Below are 23223 nucleotides of genomic sequence, written 5' to 3'. Positions count from 1 at the left end.
TGCTGATGGGGATACTGAGCTAAAAATAGGTTTGCTGAAATAACGTGGTTCTTGTATTGCTGCTCTTATTCCTTATATGAAAGCAAAAAGTCAAAATTTTGCACATAATTGACTAGAGGTTTTCTTTTTGGAGTTTAGGATTAAAAGGAGGTTTATTGAAAAACAAATTATTCCTTTTTGAATAGAAACAAGTACAAAAAAATTTAAAAGTATATTGTTTTCTGCAGTGACTTACGTCAGAGGTCTTTGTGTGGCAATGATGTAATCTGGTCTTCCATTTTTGTAGACAAGACGTGCATTTGCCTGTACCCAGGCCCATCGGTTTTCTTTGGTCAGAAGCCTAAATACAGTCATTCCACTCTCACCTGTCTTCATCACTAGAGTTAGAGAGTAAGCATACTGTTTACTGTCCAGTGAACTAAAATAGGAAATCTGGCATGCTATGAAAGCAATCCCATTTGAAGAGCAATTTTACAAATCTTATGTCCTCTACCATCCATTTCTGCATGGCACTAACGTATTCCCAGTGAAATAGGATGATTGATCATTTTAAGTTTTCTACTTAAATTTACTGCTAAAATAAGTAAAAACTGCAAGCAACTGCAAGTACTACAGTACAGATTAGTAGCATTCCATATGAAGCTTCACCAATTAAATACTAGAACATGTAAATGACAAAAGGCTAAGCCTCCTATATATATTTAAAAAGTGACTAATACTTAAAAAATTAGAAAACACATTAGCTCTGAATCCAATTCTTTCACATTTTCACTACTTCATGCAGAGGTACTTCAAAATCCCACTTTCACTTCACGAACAATGCTTGATAAACATACTACATTTTCATTGCACATTGCTGAAAACACAGCATTTCTAGACAGAAAAATTAAACTAAAACACATTAGGAAAGTTTAAGAATCCTAACTTAAAATAATATTTGCTGAAGACCTTTTTTTTTAATCTTAGCAACAGAAATGGAACAAAACCACTCTGAAGACAAACTCTGAAACTGAATTTTCAAAACAAAAGTTTAAACCCATTCTATTCTGGACACATTTTCTTCCTTATTCCTTACCAAGAAAACACAATATGCAAACAGCAACTCAGCTCTAAGTGAAACAGCCTGCTTTATGTAGGTTCAGAATTTATCCTACTGAGGCAGGTTACTTAAGTGTGTATAAGGGGCCTAAAGAAAAAACAGTTGTTCAAGAGGAGCCAGAAGAAAAGAAGCAGCACCAAAATATCCTGAAGATGTTTCTGTAACTTCCAAAGAGAAATATGTTACAACAAACAAACAAAATAGTCCACTAAATAGTTATGTATCAGATAACTGATACTTATTTCCTTAGCTTCCTTATACTTCCCTCCTTAAGCTGTTACTTAAACCAAATTAAGCTGCCAAGAATCAAAACCAGAAATGTCTAGACACTAGCATTCTCAATCAAAGATTAATTTATGTTAAAAATCTTACACTGATATAACAAGAAAATTCTTTATTTAACTTCCTAACAGGAAAGCTGTATTTGAAATAGTCCCTTTGCCCAAAGGAAATTTTTGAAATAGCAGAAGTTGGATTAAGCAGAGAAGGAAGTGAGAGAGCAAGATATGACAAAAACAGGAATATATAACCTAAAAGTGTCTAGATAGGAATATTAAATATTTCTTCATCTAAGTTTATATAGGTAGGGAAAGATCACATTAAACAAACAGTGTTCTTTTTGTTAACAACCACTTTTTTTTTTTTTAAAGACTACTTCATAGTATTTTTTCAGTATTAATATTTAATCCATGCTTTGATTTTTTTAGCCTTTCTTAGGGAACGAAGCTTACTTCGAACATGGTTTTCAGCACAATAAAGCATATCAGCTGCATGAACAAACTGGTATCCTGTTCCTCTCATGCACAGCTCTGCTTCAGTGTATCCCAGGACAATCTTTCCTCTGGAAGGTAAAAAAAAATAATAGCAACACTGCTGATGAACCAACTCACAGAACAAATGCTAAGTAAGTTAATTATGGCTAGAACATTTCAGACGTAAATGCTACATTTTGTTGCAATATCAATTGTATGCAGAAGCATGACGGTTCTAATAAAATGCAGTTAACAAAGAATGAAACTTTTACTAGTCTCGCAAGTTGCCTTCAGTGACTAGGAACAGGCTCACAAAATTATTAGATCATTAAAAAAAAGTGTTTACAGTTCAGCTGGATTGTAGTCACTTATAGCAGGCAGCTCCCATTTGTTGCAATGCAAACACTGTTTGCTTAGCCCTATTTCATAGTATTTCCCTATCGGTGCTTGCATGAAGATTTAGGTAGGACTTAACTTTAGTTATATAGAACTTCATGCCTAAAGTAGTTTTTTTAGTAGCTTAAAATTCAAAACTGGGCATATCTCAGAAATACATCCTTTGCTCCTAAGGGTTTGGGACACCTGTGTTGACGTTTAAGCGTTCTAAGAAATGCCTCAGACAGATAATGGCAATAAGAGTCATGTTTGTCCCTGGTAGCTAAAATCAAGTACTTTACCAGAGGTCAGGTAGATTAAGAATTTAACACCATTTGTGTGAGTGCTGAGATATGTGAAAGAATGAAACAGTCAAAAAGAGACTAACAGTATTTGGAATAAAGAAATGGAGTTCCAAAATTGGGGGGGAGGGCAGAAAAAAGTGGGGATGGGAAACAACATATGCAAAAGTGTAAAATGTGACAAAAATTGAAGGTTTCAAGTGAAGCACGATCAGAAAAATCAAACGGGAAAAAAAGTCCATATTTACATTTTGTTAACTTTAACTTCTATCAGTTAGATAGAAGGAGGGTTTTTGTGTTTTGTTTCTTTTCTTTTGGTTTTGGGGTTTTTGGGGGTTTGTTTTGTTTTTAATGATTGAGAATCAAAAAGCAAGACACCCTTTTAAGGAAGTATACTATGATTATCCCCTTTCTCTTTAGTCACTAGCAAGGCTTAAGAGAAAAATCCTAACAGTTTCTAAACAATCATCAGCATTGACTGAAATAGTAACAGCTTTATATTTCAGATACGTATTTGAAACCTATCTCATCAGCAAGTGAGAAAAGTATTATGCAGAAGACTTTACACCTACTTTGCATCACAGCCAGTAGGCGTGAAATCCAGTTTGTGTTTTGTTCTGAAGATGAAGTTTTTGGTTCGTATCTCAAGGATAGATGGTGGCTGTAGGGGAGTAGCTACTGCAAACAGAGCGAGCTGAGGTGACAAAGCAGCACCATCTTTCCCTTTCTTGTTTTGTCCATGAAGAAACTTTAATCGTCCTTGAAAATTCATAGCCTTAGGATGAGGGGAAAAAAGCAATTGTTTTACATGGGAGATATGGAAGAGTCAGATATTCCTGTTACAATGTAAAACATCTTTTTAGTTTAATTTTTTTAAAGACTCACCAGTTTCAAGTTTTGTAGTATGGCATACATGAAAATAAGCTAACAAGTATAGCATACGTTTGTTGTACCCCTGAGCATGTCACTTGGAGAGCTACTAATAAACTCCCTAGGAAAAGAACTAATGAGAAGGTTGTTTTGTCAAAAAAACCCAAACATATAATAGCAAATGCCAACTGGATCTTCAAGTACTCCAAGGAACATGTCATTATACAAACATACATTATTTCTCTTGCATTTCTGTCAGTTATCAGCACTAAGTATGTAAATGCATACCACTGCAAAATCTTTTATCAGTTAGAGGGTGATAAACTCATTATTTCTTTTAAAATCTACACTACAAAATGACTAGCAAAAAGAGTAAGCCCAGACTTTCCCAAGGGATAGCCACAGTTCTTTTACTTATTTTAACTTAGTTTCAAGGTACACCACAGAAAATAATCTTTGCAATGCTTTTTGATCCACAAATCACACAGTACTTCATGAAAGCAGATGCTTATTTGTATTTTACAGAGGAAGCTGAGGCATGAGAAATGTGGGACCTTGCACCTGGTTGCAACAACATTTTGAAGGGGAACTCAGGGATACAACCTCTACCTGTCATTTAGTGTTGCTAACCAAAACACAGTGGTTCAAGCAACTCAGATACCTACAACTATAGTGTGTGTATATATATACACACATATATATATTTATATGTATATATGAAAGTATATGAATAAAGCAAGTTGCTGTATATATTGTAGGGATAATGCAGATTTTCAGCTTGCAAGTCTGTGTGGAAGTTTTTACATAACTCCATACTCACCAGAAATCCAGATGAATTATCCAGGAGGCATCGTAACCTACAGATGAAATTCCTTTCCATAAAGGAAGAATTCTCTGGAGGAAGTTGGTCTGGGTTATAATAGGTTGCTGGCTGTGAAAAACCATTATCTCCTACAGGAAAAGATTATTTATAAGGCTTATTTTTAGAAGAACACCTAGGGAAGGCTATCTATAACAAATCACCTTCCGTCTCATAAACAAAGCATGAGGTCGTAACCTCAGCAAGAACAATGGAAACTGGAAACATCCTCAGAACCTATATTAATTACAACATAAGGTTAAGTATCAGGTTTTTTGATGGTATTTTGTCTTATAGGCTATAGTATTTGAAAGCTGCACACAATTAAATTTTGAAATTTTTAAGAGTGTTTTTTTTGTTTGTTTTTTAATTCATTCACTATGCTTTCAGAGCTTTCAGAAGAGACGATCTGGAAAAGTGAAGTAGGCACCCAGGTATAGTAACTATAGCAACTAAGCATTCAAAAGTAGATGGCATCAAACTGTGAAACTGTTAATTTTCAGACAGACAGATGAAAGCTGTCAGTAGTAATGAATAAAAAGCATCTTTAAAGAACCACGCCAACAAATCAATGTGAGAGCTATCTGTAGGGGATGCAAGAAAGAGGAGGAAATCTCTAGGCTGTGCTGATCAAGAAAACACAGTAGTTACCTCTCCAGAGGAAAATGGAGCACATTTTTAAAACAAAACAAACCTCAAAACCATGACTGACAACTTGTGTAACAACATGATACTCTCTGCATTTGATGTTAAGAGCCATTTAGAAAATAGACTTAAACATTTGGAATATGAAGTAAAAACAGAAGGTAAATCAATAAACTTCTGATAGAATACATATGTTTTGCATGAGGCTACATATACAGAGGTACTAGAGCATGTCTACTCACAGTAAATTTAGCAAAGTGATCTTGTTCATAATAATAAAAAACCCCACAAACTGCTAATTCCCCAGGAATTCACACACACATAAAATTAAGAAAAAAACAGTGTAAAATGCTATTTTAGAGTGTTAAATACTAAGTAATTTAAAAAATAGTCCATATACTCCAAGAGAACTGATTGTAATGTATGGACAAAATAAGAATACATATTCTAAGAATGAACCTATATTGACCTTCCAGACTTTGGAGTTCCAAGTCAAGGAGAGCAAGTCAGTCAATCACACACCATGTTATGTTCTCTGGAACATAATTCTGCCTCTTGGACAGCTGGAAAAACTTAGAAGTGCTGAAATGAGTTAAAAGCTCTCTGAAGAAGCAATGATTACGAAGAAAGGGCATCAAAGAAACAGCCTGCAAATCCCAACTCGTCTGTCAAAAATGCCAACTGTGCCATCCTTGAGAACCCCTGCAAGTACATTACTTGGGATCTCCTCAAAATTACTAATACACAGCATGTAACAACATTAATGTTTCACAAGTATCAGTGCCAAGGAAGCTACCAAAATACTTTATTTCCCAATATTTATGTTCCTTTCCTATTGCCACAATTTTATTCCTGGAAGACCAACCGCTAGTGAGAAAGGTATCAGCTAATGAAGGCTGAAAGAAAATTGGTATCAACAGTTGGCTATTGTCAGAAGAGCTAACTTAGAGAAGCTGCTGGCCAGGCACAAGTATACTGAGAGCACCGAGTAGTTTAGGGTACTTTCAAGGCCCTGTGTTTGTTCAGATGATTCTTTCATGGAAATTAATAAGACTATAGACAACTTCTCGGAGGGGATGTAGGAAAAGACTTTAATCATCAGTAGCAGGTTCCTCAAAGGGCTTTAAGTTCTCCACCTCAGATAAATCTTCTGGCTGAGCAGTGCCTACTGGGTGTAGCTCTAGTAACCAATAAGCAGTGCAAGGCTTTCTGCTGGCATCCTTGGCACTGGTAGGCATGCCCTTCAGCAGTTCTGCCACAGAAGCAACTCGGTGTAATTCTTCAGGTAAATACAGTGCTGGAAGTTGAATGAAGGTATCTTATCTCAGTTTTCTCAAGTGTTTGTCAACTTCCCTAGTGAAATGGGCAATTCCCAAGAGTGAACAAGGCTTTGGTAGAAGCAGCAACACAGTCTGTAGCTTGTGAGAGAAGGGGAACAGAACTCAAAATAGAAGGGAATGGGCTTCAAGCCCAAGCCTCCTACATTTGTGAAAGGAATACTACTACACTTTCCCAGATAGATAAGAGACAAAAAGGTTTTAGTGCCAGGATTTTGGAGAAGTGACTCAGTGTAATAAGGCAGTCTTACAGGGCATCTGCAAACTCTGGAGCGAAATTGCTCTACAGGGGGTAGAACCCAGATCCCTCATGAGCTCAGGCTGGAGCTCATCAACACCACAGAGTCATGTGCAGAACATGCTGTTAACCGATTCCTTTTCTTTCTCTTCAACTTAAAGACCATTCACGGTCGCATAGCAATCCAACATCAAATGATAACTCAGTGAGGCTCCAAAACAGGTATTTGACTGAAAAAAAGAAATCAGGCTTTTTGCAAATTGCTCTGGGAACATGATAGGACTGGGAGGAGTGTCTGGGAAGCACAGTAAACAGCTGAAGAGACCAGTTGTCTAGGGACATAGCAGAGTATCAAGTAAGAAGTAACCAGTCCAGACTAACTGAAGCAGAATCACCTCCCAAAATCTGTACTTAAGCCTGAACACAGTTACAATACGTCTGTAAATACCTACGTAATGCTAGCTGAATGTATTAAAAAGGAAATGGATTAAGTTAGCAAAACCAGGGAGGATTCTTATGATCAGATCATTATCCTTTGTTATAAATCTGGATTCAGTTTTAAAAGCCTCAACATTCTAAAATTTTATGCCACATGAGGCCCCAAAATAATTACCAACTTGTAGTAAGCTATGGACACAAGGTACAAAGCAAAATATTTTTTGTAATCCTGCTCAGCACTTCTGTCATTTAGTCAAACCTTATGCCAAGTCAACCTGGCATCGTACCTTTCAAACAATCTTTTGTAAATTCATATGCACTTGCTTAAGAGTTACAGAACACCATTTCACTTTGAAGAAAACAATAAGCCACCACATAAAAACCTGGTTTCTGATTGCCAGCAGCTGTCTGCTATACCAAATTGTAATATTAACTAGTTCTGTTGCATGCTTTCCACTGGACTGTGTATATTGAACCCTAAATGACGTAAAAAGTTTGACCACTAAAAGACAAACTGAAATATACTGAGCTGTGAGTCAAGGAAGTTGCAGCTTTTTATTTCTCTATGAAATCATGGCATTTCCATACTACAAATAATTAAGTGGGAAACTGCTAGAATTTTAAATCAAGTTGCTTAATGAATGATAGATTTATTAAAAATACTTGTCTGGATTAAAAAAATTATCTATAACTAAGTAACTTAAGAGTAACATAAAGGTTGAGCTACATATTTAAACAACTGTTGTGTGAAATGAAGCATTAAAGTTGTGCCAACAAATCTGTCATTATTATCAGACAGGCATACGCTTCCCATATGACACATAACTATCTGCACCAACACCTCCCTGTCCTGATATGTAAGCAATGTGTTTCTCAACATAGCAGGTCACTTAAGCATCAGTCAATAATAAGTGACAACCAGATTCTGTAACAAACATACTAGTTGGTCTTAAAGGTTCACTATTTAATATTTTATTCCTCTTCCCCTTTTACTCTCAAGAGAAAAACTGGTCTATGTGGCAGCCTGCATGTAAGAGTGACAGCTGTGGAAAAGTAAATCTCTTCCCTGGCCAGGAGTGCACTATTCTATATATTAAAACCATAACTAACACTCTTAGTAATGAAATGGATCTACCAGCCTGAAGAGCATACACCAGCATCATACCTAGAAGTGTGCTGGCCTTCCTAAGCTAATAAATGTGATGCCGTGATCTGTAACCAGGAGCAGCACAAGTAAAAAAGAGCTTGTTACTTCACAGAAATCACTTTCTTATTCAAACAGTGATTCAAGACGAGTCATATAGTTGAGGGCAAACACCAAAACCCCAAACTTCCTTGTTTCTAATGTCACCAAAAGATACTGTCCACTTCTCATTGCCCTGTTTGCAATGCAAACATGCAGAATTACCTGCTTCGTATTTACCACAGGACTATTGATCAGACATGAAAGACATTCAGCCATTTATGCTCCAAATTAAAGTCTTGCAATTTGAAGAAAAATGAGTAGTTTATTGGTGCTGTGATATGAATAGTTTATTTAAAATTCAAAAAACCCAGTAATTCTTATTGTTGGCAAAACATAAGAAAAAAGTTAAAAACACGTTATTCTTTCCTTTGTTCATGTAGAAGAATCCAAACTTTTTAACATACCGAAGTTGAAAAGCCCCCAACTAATCAGACAGGCCAACACATAAGTTGGCTGCATTCTCACCTTGTACACTTGGTCCAGAATCTGTAGACTGGGCAGGATTTAATGCCCAATGTAGCTGTCGTTGAAACTCAGGTCTGTCTTCTGTGTGAATCAACTCAAATACACTCTGGTGTATAATATCAGACTATGTACAAAAAGGGAAAAGGTGAGAAAGAAAGAAAGAATAAGAAACTTATCTGACAGTATAAGTTTTCTGGTTCACAGCACTGCTATGGATATAGCAAAATGGATTTTGCTCAGGGATAAAAATATACATTTGCATGCATGTGGGAAAGCTTTGTGCAACAACTTCTAGCAGCACAGAGAAGAATTAAGTCACATCCCTGACTGCAAACATGAGAAATAATAATTTAAAAATATTACCTTAGAAAAAAATATAACATTATGAAAAGTACTTCTTTATCTGCTTTTATCTAAGCAAGCCTGGAACTCTTATGTTTTGTTAAAATAATTTAATTTTACATACTAGTAAGTAAAGTACTTGCCAGATGGTACTTGGACCTGACCCATACTAGGTGCTAAAAGAACACAAAAAGATAAAGACTCTGAACTAAACAACTTCCAAAACTAAGCTAAGTAGATTATGAACATTGGTTTTGCTTGCTTGAAAACTTTTTTCACTCCTAAAGATGCATCAAAATCTGAAATTATTACGTTCTCATATTGCCACCAATTGCGTGGTTAGGAATGTGATCTAAATGGCAAAGCTACAACAGCCAGGATCAGTGGCTGGAAGAAATTAAGGGGGAAAAACCCACCCAAAATATTCAAGAAGAGCTTATTTTAACTGAGAGGAAGAAAATTGCCTGTTTTTTGCAGGCATCAACAACTCATCCATTACATAAACAGAAAATTCTTAAAATAAAACTTTGTTCTAAAGAAATTAAGATGAGTTGGCAAAAGCAGAAGCCTATCTCAAATATTGCTTTGATGAGTTTCATAAAAGAATCAGTATTTTCCAGAATAAATTGCCAGAAATGCTAATTTTTGTAATTTTAAGACTTCACTTCTATATCATGCGCTTGATTTCTTGGCATTACTATACAAATATCATGGCCAATTTGTTTTAAATGCTTTTTTCTTTGTTCCTCAAGACCAAAAGAATCTGTAACCGCAGGAATAATACTGTTTTCTTTGGAATATTTTCTTTTACACAAACATTCCCCAATCTCTTATCATTTAGCTAAAATTGCAGACTAAGCAGAGTTTCTCCCTATTTTTAGAAAGCAAGTGAATCTATTTTAATTCAGTACCAAAATTATACACTGGTAACTATGACTAAGCTTCTATCATCTTAACATAAACTAATCCCTGGAGTTCTCTAAGTAAGGCAACATGGTGTGCCACTTGGTCTTGGTCTTTACTACTTTGGTAGCTGGCTTGCAAGCCCAAGGAATATAGTCATACATGATCTGCACCATAAGTTGTAAATAACAAATGCTTGTTTTGAAATAAGTAAATAAAGTAATTATGAGTAAGAGAACACCAAAATTCTAAAACCACTAAAATCACTCAGTTGATACTTCAAACTTCAATGCATATGGAGTTAATTTTGTATGAAAGGTTTCTATTAAAATAAATACCTTCCCATTGAATTCTGTCTCACTCAGCATCATAAACTGGGTAACACCACTGTATAAATTTCAAACAGTTGTTCCAGTAAAGACTAATTAAGTGTGAAAATTTCCTATCTTGCCTAATTCAACTTTGGAAACTACATTCCTGTTGTGCTTGGCCTGAGGACCCATTTCAGCTATGCAAACTGATAGAAAAGCAATATGGTTTCAGACTAATCTAAAGTACCTGAGTTTATGATACAAACTATGAGTCCCTAAATATGAACACTGATGCCCTCTGAAATGAAGCAAAACCTCTGAAAAAACATAGCACAAAAATAAACTTACTTGCTGGAATCCCAAGTAGTCTTGGATAGTAGAAGAGACGTAAAAAACCAGAGCATCAGATGTAACAACTAATACAAAACCATTTAATGCCTGGGGAGAAAACAAACCATTCTATCAGCTTGGGAGACAAAATTCCAGACAATTATTGTGGCTGTAAGTCTACTATAACCTAGTCTCTGAAAAAAATGTGAAGCATGCAAAAACATTATCTAACAGCACAAACAGAAGGATTCTTCGTTACGGAATCACAGAATGTTGGAAGTTGGAAGGGACCTCCAAAGATCTTTGAGTCCACCCCCCTACCAGAGCAGGACCAAAAACTAGGGCAGATCACTCAGAAAGGCAGCCAGACAGGTCTTGAAAGTCTCCAGAGAAGGAAACTCCACAACCTCTCTGGGGAACCTGGTCCAGTGCTCTGTAACCCTCACAGTAAATAAAGTTCTTCCTCATTTTTTCCCACAGCATCCTTGTAGATAAGTTGATCAAGTATGGGTTTGATGATCAGGCAGTGAGGTGGATCAAGAACTGGTTGAAAGGAAGAAGTCAGAGAGTTGTAGTCATGGGGCAAAATCTAGTTGGAGGCTTGTGACTAGTGGAGTCCCTCAGGGTTCGGTACTGGGACCGGTGTTGTTCAACATCTTCATCAACGACCTGGATGAGGGTACAGAATGTACCCTCAGCAAGTTTGCCGATGACACCAAGCTGGGAGGAGTGGCTGACACACCAGAAGGCTGTGCTGCCATTCAGAGAGACTTAGACAGGCTGGAGACTTGGGCGTGGAAAAACCTGATGAAGTTTAACAAGGGCAAGTGTAGAGTTTTGCATTTGGGGAAGAAATATGTCATGCACTAGTACAGGTTGGGGGCTGACCTGCTGGAGAGCAGTGTAAGTGAAAGGGATCTGGGGGTCCTGGTAGACAGGAGGATGACCATGAGCCAGCAGTGTGCCCTTGTGGCTAAGAAGGCCAATGGCATCCTGGGGTGTATTAGAAAGGGTGTGGTTAGTCGGTCAAGAGAGGTTCTCCTCCCCCTCTATTCAACATTGGTGAGGCCGCATCTGGAGTATTGTGTCCAGTTCTGGGCCCCTCAGTTCAAGAAGGACAGGGAAGTGCTTGAAAGAGTCCAGCGCAGAGCCACAAAGATGATGAAGGGAGTGGAACATCTCCCTTATGAGGAAAGGCTGAGGGAGCTGGGTCTCTTTAGCTTGGAGGAGACTGAGGGGTGACCTCATCAAAGTTTACAAATACGTAAAGGGTGAGTGTCAAGAAGATGGAGTTAAGCTTTTTTCAGTGATGACCAGTGATAGGACAAGGAGTAATGGATACAAATCGGAGCATAGGAGGTTTAAGGTGAATATCAGAAAAAATTTTTTTACTGTGAGAGTGACAGAGCACTGGAACAGGCTGCCCAGAGAGGTTGTGGAGTCTCCTTCTCTGGAGACATTCAAAACCCGCCTGGACGCCTTCCTGTGTGATGCACTCTAGGTGACCCTGCTCTGGCGGGGGGGTTGGACTAGATGATCTTTCGAGGTCCCTTCCAACCCCTATGATTCTATGATTCTATGATTTTGAGATGGAACCTCATTTCTGTGATTCTGTGAACAAGTATAGGTTTGTCTAATACCAACCATAACTGACAGCACTAGTGTGGCTCCAGCCCTTGGTACACTGAGCTGCTGGCATCACAAACAGGAGCTGAGTCACAAACCCACTGCCCAAATCTGCTCTATTATAGCTCAGACAGGTCTGAGAGGACAGGAAATCAACGAACCAAGATCCCCTATATAGTCCAAGAAAACATTTTATAGCTTACTTAAAATAGAAAACCTCTGCACAAGCAGACTGTTGCAAGTAAACAATGTTTTTGAAGAGATTTCCCCCTTCATGAAGCAGCAGACTAAGCGGCTCCTTATTCAAAGTCACGCAAAGGGCATTTATCTGAACTCCCAATCAATACGGTTCATGGCAATTGTTGCGATAGCAAACAGTACATTTGTGACTTGGCAGCTCATCTGAAAGGTGCTGATTTACTTCTGTGGATTTCAGTCAGGATTTAACAAAAGGCTGTCTCGAGGGACTGGATTAAGTACATCGTGCCACTTAATTTCCGCAGCTGCAATCAAATTCAAATTTGGTCAGCATCCTCAAAACATTTTTTAAACCTCTTTATTATGCAAAACTATAGTAACTAATAGAAAGTAAGTGAAGGATAGCCTACATCTTACTGTAAGAACATAATATATTCTTATTATGAAAAAGAATCATTCTTCCACAAACATTAACTCCCATAACCCTGCACTATGATAATCATCATAGTTGCTTTTCCATAATTTGCAGAGATACTGCTTTACTATTCCTTGGTCTTTTATTAATAAAGTCTAATTAATTCAGGGTTAAAAATCTATTAAATGACTGGTCCTAAAATGCTGTGAACCACTCCTATTTAATGTGCAGACTTCTCTTAATCTAGTCTAATGAACAGCTGTGAGCTCTATAAAACCTCCTTATATACGCTTAGTGAACTTTACCTGAAAACAGTACAAGCTAAAAAAAAATAAAATAGCAATAATCTGAAATTAAATAGTGTAGCCAAATCAGGAAATCTTGAGTAGTTACATAAAATCCTTGATGAAGTTCATACTAATTCCAAGGGAGCAGAATGCCATACTGCTAGGTGCTTGTGTCCTCTACTGACCTGTTCTTCAGGGCATTTTGCCTCAAGTGGTTGATACAAAAAGTCTGCAAGCTGCACAGTGTCAAATTCTGGCCTACATGATAAAATTGGTTATTCTGCTCTGTTTCAGACAAAGTTATGCACAGCTCCCGTTCCTGGAATTCAATCACATTTTACAGTGGCTCTGGCACAGAGTTTGTTTTGAAATGGGATTATTACTGCAGAAAGCAGATGTCTTCTCTAAGCCAAAAATTCTGCAAAATGCAAGTTGTTTGCCCCAAAATCTAACGCAACAAATTATTGGAAGCTCTCTAAACCTTGAAGGTATCTGGGATATACCAATAAATTGGAGATGGGTTCTGATGGATGTTTTGGTAAAATACAATCCTCAAATAGTTATCTTAAAGACAGAATGAAATTCTTCAGTCTATTTATTATTCTGGAGCATTAAACATAATATTTGTGCATCTAGAAAAATATTCTCAATATTCCCAATACAGAAGCAATTACAAAACTGTTCATTACTGGTGATAATTGAGATGGTTTTAAAATTTCTTAGAAGTCACTGTTCAACTAGCAATTCTTATAATAAACTTAGACTGTCTTAGATTATGCATCTAAAATAAGATTTTGAAATAATTTAAATAATTTTAAAGGAGATATAGCTTAATTTTAAGGTGGGCACATCAATGTGTTTGAGCTCTACTTCCACAATGTTGAACTGGTAAGACAGGTTCTATTTTGAAAATTAAAGACACAACTTTGTTTGTTACAAAACAAGAAAAAATGTGATGAATAAATAAAAACAAATGTAAACAATATAATATCTGTTCATACCACCTTTTCAAACAACAGAGAGAGAATAAAAAAATAAATGTTCATCATCAGTTATAATTTATGGAAGAACGTGTGACATAGAAGACTTCCAAGCTTAGGCAGAAGGGTAGGATTTTACCAATATTTTCATCTTACTGATGCTCAGTATCTTCAAGAAAATTCCCACTTCCATCACTCATAATTTCTTATACTCCTTAAGATAAGTCTATTTGCATATTCATTCTCATATTTTTTTATATATATATATGAAATATTTACAAAACAAATTCATTTAAGCAATTCAGTTCAGACACTTGTGTCCCAAGTGGGGCAGAATTTACACTAACAAATATATCACCCACTTCATTTTCATACTGGAAAGCAGTTTTCTATAGTAGTTCCCTCATACAACTTCCATTCAGAAGTCACTAAAAACCCCCTACATTTCACACCAAATAAATACCTCCAATACAAACCATATGCTGTACCTTTTTAGATAATTTCCATTTAAAAGAAGGCTGTTCATCTGCAGTAACTCCATCACAGTTCTTTTTCATACTTTATTAAGGTTAGAAAATTCTACATACCACGCCCTAGTTTTTGTAGTTGGTTAGGAAACAATTTTCCACAAGCATTAGTTTACAGTAATTGCTTTGTGGGATTCTTAGAACCCATTTTAATTTCTACCCTTTGAACAGTTATGTTAATTTTGTTCTAAGCAAACCACTGTCTCTGACCTAAAGATTTGCTACTTCTGATACATCAATGTGAAACCAGACAGATTATCAACATATTTCAATGGAGCTGCAGGTTACAGTAAAATCTATTTTGTAAAATTAATTAGAATATTGGAATAGTTACATTAGTAATTTCTTGAGTTTAATCTGGACCTAGTATTATACAGGCTCATGTGTGTATATATATGCTTGACACTCTAGGACATTTAAAACAGACTATTAAAAAACACTACATAATGTTAACAATTTCAAATTTACAGTAATTATTTTCTGTACTTCACATTGCTAAAAATATTGGAAATATTTTTACATGTGTCCTGAACCTATACTATGAATTCTGAGTTCTTTCAAACCACTGAGAAAGCAAACTATTCCAGCAAGCCAGGAGTTTTTTTTAAAAGAGAAATTATTTCTTTAGACAATTAGTCACCAAATTTACAGTAGATGACTAACGTATCTGACCTTTATGAAAGTTTTTTCTTCATATTAGTATCTTTATTAACAACAGATACAAAGAGATGGGAAAAAACAACTCTACAGAATGACTCAAAGAGTTAAGAGGATCCTGTAGTCTAACACCTGCTCTTCAAAGTTATTACTACCACCAGAGAAAAGTGCAAGAGCTGCATAATATTAACCTAAAGAAAATGAGAAAAGAAATTAACAATAAGAAAACTTCATTTTTCAATCTCATCAATGAATAAATGGAAAGTTAAGTACAAGATCGTCTTTTCTGGGGGAGTGGGAATTGAAACCTTTGTTACTGCAAAACATACCTGCAGTAAGAGTTCTCCTTCCAGGATCTGCATCCCTTCTACACATTTTGCTGTTCTACAGTTCTCCTGAATGCTATTTCTTTCTGGTCTTGCTGAGTTAGAAGATTTTAATGCAACTAGAGAAAAAGAAAGGAAAAATGTGAGTTATCTTTGAAAGGCTCACTAGAAATGTATGTGATGCTGTGCTCTTTTGTTTAAGAAAAAATGTTTTTAAAATACTTTAAAAAGCAATTTAATAAAAGATCTGTTTCAATGTCAGACTTTTTTGTTACCTTTAGAGATAGCCCCCAAATTTGTCATCCATCTCCTTTCTAAACTATAATACTTTCACAATAGAATCAATATTATTGAAATAAAATGTCATTATTTTAGTCCTTTTTTTTCTCCTTCTCTTTACTACAACCCTCACTTTTAGTTTCTCAGTCTTGTTAAAGGACATTTTTGTTTTCATACAACAACCTCCTATAACCTGATAAAAACACTGCTTTAAAGTGTGACAGTACTTACTTACTTCTATTCCATTTAATTTCAGACGTCAAACTATGTTACCTCAGATACAAGCCTGCTCTAGACCTAAAGATCCCTTCAGAGAAAGGGCAGGACATAAGAACCCTAACTGCATATTACACGTTAAAGAAAGCTATTTCAAACAAAATGCACTTTTTTTTTTCCCCTGCCATAGTTAAATTTTAACTATATAAACAATTAAGCATGCATTCCAATTTAAGATAAAACACTATAACCATGAATCACTGTTATTCAGACCACAAATATATCCAACTGAAAGGAAAATTATAAAATGAGTAAGGGATGATGAATCTGAACAAATTGCCACAAAATACTTGAAGACATACTATCTCCCATCTCTGCACTATGTCTTCTAATAAACAGGATGTTGTCAAGTAAAACTAGATACTCAAAGATTGTCCATAACTCAGTTCTAAAAAGGAAGGGAGTGGAGGGAAGAGTCTCCAAATCTGAAATTAGTCTGGATGGTTCTGTAGTGTCCAAGCTGCTTAAAATTACTTGAGTAATTGTACCTTAAACTTTACCATAAAGCTAAACACAACCCCCAACCCTTCCAGCCCCAAAATTTCAAAACTGCAAAGGGAAATTTATAAAAGCCACAGCACTTTTGTACAATACCTGCAGTTTCTCATAATTATGAGACATTCACCCCAAATTCCAAATGGCTTTTTAAACCTGCTGAAAACCTTTGTTTTCCAGCTGCTCAGAACTTTAGTCGAGAAGTCTAAGGAACTCCTGTTCACTCATTTTTCAACTATGTTAAGTATTATTTTACACTAAGTACATTAACTGAAAGATAAATTATACCTTTCAGGTTTTTTTAAGTTATCACTGCAGCTAAAAACTTTCAAGCCAGACAGTTTTCATTAAAATATCCCTCAAAGGTACCATAGAGGAAAAACATGTTCCAAAAAGACATTAACTGATTAATTAGTCAGGAATTTATCTGAGGGTTTGCTTTGAAATTAAAAAAAATAATATTCTTCTTCCTACTGGATAGTCTAAAATTCCTGTAATAGGCCACACAGATTTGCAATCATAAATTAATTTTAAATTCAAGTGAGCGGAAGATGTAGCAACACTCTTTCCATAACAATTATTTTTACAGGATATCTAGAACACTCACAAAAACTGCTTGAACTCCACTGGCAGTAGAAGAACGCAAATAATCTTTTTAATTTATATTGTATGATTATTGAGAAAACCCACATTCAGCTTTCGAAGTTGCAGGTAAAGATACCTAATCAGGCTTGCAATTCTGAAAAATACCATATACAAATACACAGGTGTGGTTTTATTCTTTTATAATGTGCAAATAAGAAATTAAAGGGAGGAATTACAGGCAGTTGATTAGTGAATGATGCTCTGCTCTACATCTATCAATTAACAGAGCTATAGAGCTCAAACAGATTAAACAAGGGTATGGCTATTTTCTTCCTATGCTTTCACAGCATTGCAACAGGTACACGTGAAGTTACATATTTTGCTAAATTAGAACCTACACCTTTTGCAGAAAACAGAACATGAATGAAATCAAGCTGTTGTAAATCAAGACATCTGTAAAATTGCTGGCAAAAAAAAAAGTACAGAAGAAATTACATGTGTATATATCATTGGGTGTGTGCAACTCCTGAAAAACACAAATAAATTTACCTTGTTGTGACAGAAACCATTCTATGATTCCATGATAAATGACAGGCCTGCTAATGCCTGCTACAAGCCACCCAGTCACTGGAGTTTCTCCCTCAACACCCAGAGGTATTGTGAAGAGATTGCACTACAGGGGACTTCATGCTCTGCAGCTTTGGAAATGCATCAGTAAGTGACAGCTCTAAAATATTCACACACTTTTAAAAACTGTTGAAAAAAGGTTAACTGTTCCATCTACAGAAAGGAAAATCTTTATAATCCCTCTTCTCAGTTAATAAAAGGGCATAAAAAATAAAGTGCAGATGTTGCTCAGGTAGGTGTGGTCCTCCAATGATTTAATGAAAACTAAATTCCATGTATTAAATAAAAATGACATTTTGTTTAGCTCGCTAGAAAAAGCTAGTGTCACAAAAAAGTCAAATCCGCTAGAAGACCAGAACTACAACAACAAAATTGGTCTCTTGTTAGGTGGAAGTGATAAAAATACAAAAATGTAGAAGAAAACCCACGAAAGATGACCAAATATTTCTGTTCATTCTGAGAATATCAAGCAAGATACATTTCACAGTGAAAGTCCTTTTAATTCAATAGAGCTAAACACAAGTGACTGAATGTGGATATTTTAGATCACCAAGACTTGATAAATTTTAGTCAAGATTTTAAAAACAGCTTGTTGAATTTCTGCTGGTGAGACACAACAATGGAATGGACAATGCAGAACTCTGAATAATTAATATTTAAAAGAAAGCTGTACTTATAAAAATGAGTATTTATGTTTCAAACTAAGTATAAACTTTTAAAAATGAAATTATGAGTGTAACTGGTAAAGGTTATAAAGTTATTAAAAGTAAGGTATAATTACCAGTCCTGTGCAATTAAACTTCTTTATCAATGCTCTGCAAGCAAACCTTAACAAAAACTGCTAGCAAGATTTTTACCTTGACACAAATACTATGAGAGTAACAGAGACAACAGAGGGCCCTGACAGTGAGCAACCCCAGATACCTGGATGCAAGCTTACGTCTGGCTCACTACAGCCAAATGGAAGGCTACCACATCCCAACAAATGCTGGCCTTATGGTACAGGAGGGCCATCTTGCAAAGCAGTAATTCTGAAAAGACTTAGTCACAATGCTTGTGGCCTCAGAAATACCTGCTAGAGATTCTGTAACAGATGATATGGACTCATCCAAAAATAGTATCACAGTCATCATCACCTAGTTTAAAATCAGACGCTTCTTCTCATAGCCTGTTTCTCATGTAGCCAGACAAAATAATCCCAAGAGTTAATTGCTTTATAATCTCTGAATTAAGCACAACTTGTTCCATCCCCTCTTAATTTTCTGCCACAGGAAATTAGAACATGAATACTCCCATAGAGTAAATAGAAAAAAAAATACCTATAAGGACTCCAAAAGACATGAAAGATACAATAAAACTATTAATCAGAATTTCCCATGAAAAACATTGAAGCAAAACAAAATATTTTTTGCTACACAATTTTAGCAAGAGGGCTAAGTTGTAAGCATATGCTTTCCAAGTAGGTTAGTGATGGTCACTTAATCCTACGTTCAGCAACAAGCATCATTTCCATTGCCCTTACTTTCCCAATTTGAATTAAACGCTAAATTCCAAAGACAACAAAATTAGCTAGTGACTTTAATAAGCTTTCTAGACACAGAATAAATTTATATTTTCTGGTACATTTGTTTTACAGTTGTGAAATGCTTTAGCACTGAAACCAGCAAATATAAAACTCAATTTTATGTTATAACTACCAACTATGTTCCAATAGTAACACTGGTCTTCACCAGTTTATTGTATCTGTTTCTGTTACATTTAGGTGATGAGGGATTTTTATGGAGATGTACTGTACTTTATCAGACTAACAATGTATCTGGGGGAAAAAAAAAGTCTGACACATAGTAGTCTACTTCAGGTATGGAACAGAATTCAAGCAATTGAGTTCCTACCACAGCCAAAAGCCATGTTTCATTTCAAAACTATGCAAGTGTTTCTAAAAAATATTATTGTGAATACCTAAGGAAAGCAGGTATTAAGCAATTTTCTTTCTTTCCAGGGAATATCTTTCAGTATGAGAAACTGCTTTGGGACACATTCTAAACTGGAGGAGTTACAAGCAGAATGCTGAATCACCTGGAAATACATGATAAGAAATAGTTCAAGAAATTAATCTAAGATATTCAGAAATTATACTCTTTGTTATGATGCAGAAAAACTGTATCCTTTGCAGCTGCTAAATTTGTAGGAATAACAACACATCTACATCCTTACTGGCCTTTCAAAATGCATTTCCCTCAATATTAGACCTATTGCTTTCACCTTTAATGGGAGAAAATGTCTACATTCTTTCTCACTTCAGACCAGGTCCCTGAACTAGAACACATTTAACATCAATTGTGATTACTTGGTGGATCTAGCTGGAAACAAAACCTTCAAGTGCTTCTCTCACTAGTTGTAAGTAGTGATCAACAAAGTAACAGATTTTATGTAATGCAATAATCTTAATTGATAACACTGGGAGCATAGCAGAGAATATGGAGAAAGCAATTTAAAAAAAATAATATGACATCTCACTTAATCTCCATACTATCCTCGAACAGAAGCCCTAGGTCAGGATGAAAAAAAGACCTTTTTCATCTTCAACCATTTGATCACTAGAGCTTCAATTTGGTAGATATGCCACCCCTGCAACCCACAACAACTGGTGTCCTCTTCCTGACACTTGTGCTCTCAGTGAGAACAATCCTTTCCTCGCTTGACAGCCAGCTGCTTTGGAGTCCCATCTCCACTACATCATCCAGTTCAGTCTGCAAAATCAATGACCACACAGCACCTGCAGTCACCAGAGTGCCTTCAGCAGGAATCCTGTAAACAGTGATTCCTTACTCCGTTTGCCAGAAGTGACAACACTGGAGAACCACAAAATTGACACACAGCAAGTGCAAAATATACTTTACTGACAATACTCAAGAGGGCACTACCTGCACTAAGTGTTGCAAAGTTAATGAAGTAACTGGAGATGCAGAGAATTCAGCATAAGGTATATGTCAGCAACTATCTAGCCAACTTTCTGATGTGCATTGATAGAGAAGCCTGATTTAACACAAATACTTGAGTTGTCTGCCATTACTTTAAGAAAGTAATATTGGCAGCTAATCTTATTGAAGTTATACAGTGAGGCATTCAAAAAACATTCCAGTTTGCTTCTCCATGAAAGAAGTGACACGCCTACAAGACTTGTACTAATATTCAAAAGGAATATCAATAAAAATTAAATATCATAAGAATGTCTTTAATCTGCATGTGACTATTATGTAATATTCAGTTGTCTGCCCACAGAGCAAGATATGGGCATCCTTAGCAGTGTGTATCAGCACACTGGCAACACTCAACTCAGCCAAGCAAAGTTCTATTATATTCTAACCTAGAAACTACTAAATTTGGAAAAAAAAAAAAGTGCATTTTTCCAAAGAATCAGAAAGAACAAAATAAACAGGGAAAAAGAAAAGCATGCTTTCTGTTGAGTGAAAAGAGACATTTTTCTGACATAAATTAATAAAATACGCCACATTTGCAGGTGCTTGCTTGTGGAGCTCAGAGAGATTATACTCCACTGAAACCTGAGCATGCCAGATAAAATATATTATTATTAAAGGAGTGAAGAAATGCATGATTAAACAGACTTTCCATCTCAAAATTCATCTAAACTAGCCATGGTTGTAAGAATGCTGAATACAAACCGATGCAGTGATTGCTGGCTGGAAAGCTTCATGGAAACCATACTAAAGATGCTCTGTAGTTACAACCTTTTCACTTTCATACCTTTTCTGCCCCAAAGAAAAAGCATAGCAAGAAGTTTTTGAGCAGCCAGGGCAGCTCAATGCAAAGAGGTGTAGAGAGAGGAATGTCAAGATGTCAAATTTTAACTGGGCCTTTTAAAGTCACAGTGAGATGCCACAAATTACTTAAATCAGCATGGAGATAATTTTTACTTTTAGGTTAAGCATCTGCTAAAGCTAAAACTGTACTGAAGCAACACTTGCTTAGTATCACAAGTGTTTTGTTAGCACATAAGTCATGCAGTTCTGGAATTTAGTCTTAAAGAGCTTCCCAGCACTGTTTTATATCAAATTTTGGCACAGTTCCCACAATTTGGCCAAACAGGGCAAAGTTTGCAGTCAGAGCCAATTCAGACAGTTTCATAACCTTTTGAATAGAATTATAAATTCAACTAGTCTGTTCTAGATTACTTAAACAACAGTTCTCATGAGGGGGAGTGGTCTTTGCTCCAGCAATAAATGCTAACCTCCAACATGAAGTTCACCAGCTAAGACAAGGAGGGCACTGCTGAGAAAACAGAGCTTAATATTAAACTCTTGCCTACATTATTAACACAGGCTAAACTGTTTATACTGGCAAAAGATCCATTTCAAGTGGGAGAATATATATATATATATATATATATCCCTGTATGTATAGGCAACCTTAGATACTAAGATTATCTGAAATATTTTACACCTGCTATCTCTGAGTCTGTAAAGGGGAAAATTATTATCAAAGATAATAAGTTAATAACAAAAAAATTCAATTATTTATTTTTTTAAGATAAAACATTCATCAATTTCATAAATTGTAAATAGCTACATTTCTATTAGATGGTATAACCTCTACATTTCATTAATAAATCTTGTTAAGTATTGCTCTGAATGTAGAGATACCAGAGAAAAGAAATATAACTAAAGCTTTAGAGATGCAGTTATGATAATTTTGAATTACATTGAATAACCAGGTTTCATAAACACGCAAAATGAGAATGAAATTATGTATTTGGGAGTGACTAGAAAAAACTGTTGCCTTTTTCAAGGATGTGAATGACTGAATGTGCCATATTATGGCAATACTGGAGTGTCTCTCAAGGAATATATTTTACTTTTAAAGCATAAAAATACTCTACCTGTAGTTTGATATTTCTGTAACAAAAGCCAAATAAAGGTTAAAATATTAGTAACAAACTGCCTTCAACCTCAGAGGATATAGTCTGATTCATGAACATGATTTTCAGTTAATGCTGAGACATAGAAACATGCCTACACATTTAGGACAAGCAATTGAAATAACCTATGAGTCACAGGAGACAGTTTTTTCTTAATTTGGCCTCAAAGAAATTACTCATGGTTCAAGAGAGAGAAAATGCCATGAAGTAGCTATCCCAAAAGAATAAACAATACCTCCATGAATACTTCTGAAGATATATCAGTAGGTTATGGCTGGTGAAGGAAGAAAAAAAAGAGACTGAGGGGGAAATAATACTTTTACCAGAACAAGTTTTCAGAAGAGAGGTGAAAAAACCAACCAACCAGCCAAAAAGCCTGAAAAAGTTATTTCCACTAATTAAAAAATGAGAAAATGTAAAGGGTAAAAAAGTAGTCAGGTTCTGGGAATTTCCTGGGCTTTTAAGAGTCAGTAACTTAACTGATGTACAGATACAAA

The 23223-nt window shown here is 35.7% G+C and overlaps 1 protein-coding gene across 2 annotated transcripts in view; it reads right to left on the bottom strand.

The window, feature by feature from the left end:
• AHR (aryl hydrocarbon receptor) overlaps positions 1-23223 on the bottom strand; it is a 65314-nt gene that overhangs the window by 9799 nt on the left and 32292 nt on the right. For both annotated transcript variants that reach the window (XM_051609987.1, XM_051609989.1), the window contains 7 exons: positions 15532-15647; positions 10531-10620; positions 8627-8750; positions 4219-4349; positions 3101-3303; positions 1831-1940; positions 236-377 (listed from right to left, as the gene is read on the bottom strand). In XM_051609987.1, the coding sequence (XP_051465947.1) occupies positions 236-377; positions 1831-1940; positions 3101-3303; positions 4219-4349; positions 8627-8750; positions 10531-10620; positions 15532-15647 (916 nt within the window). The remainder of the gene's footprint in view (positions 1-235; positions 378-1830; positions 1941-3100; positions 3304-4218; positions 4350-8626; positions 8751-10530; positions 10621-15531; positions 15648-23223) is intronic.

Source organism: Apus apus, chromosome 2, assembly GCF_020740795.1.
Source record: "Apus apus isolate bApuApu2 chromosome 2, bApuApu2.pri.cur, whole genome shotgun sequence".
Classification (NCBI taxonomy): Eukaryota; Metazoa; Chordata; class Aves; order Apodiformes; family Apodidae; genus Apus; species Apus apus.
The sequence above is the reverse complement of the archived record's forward strand: the minus strand, read 5'-3'. Positions and strand labels throughout refer to the sequence as shown.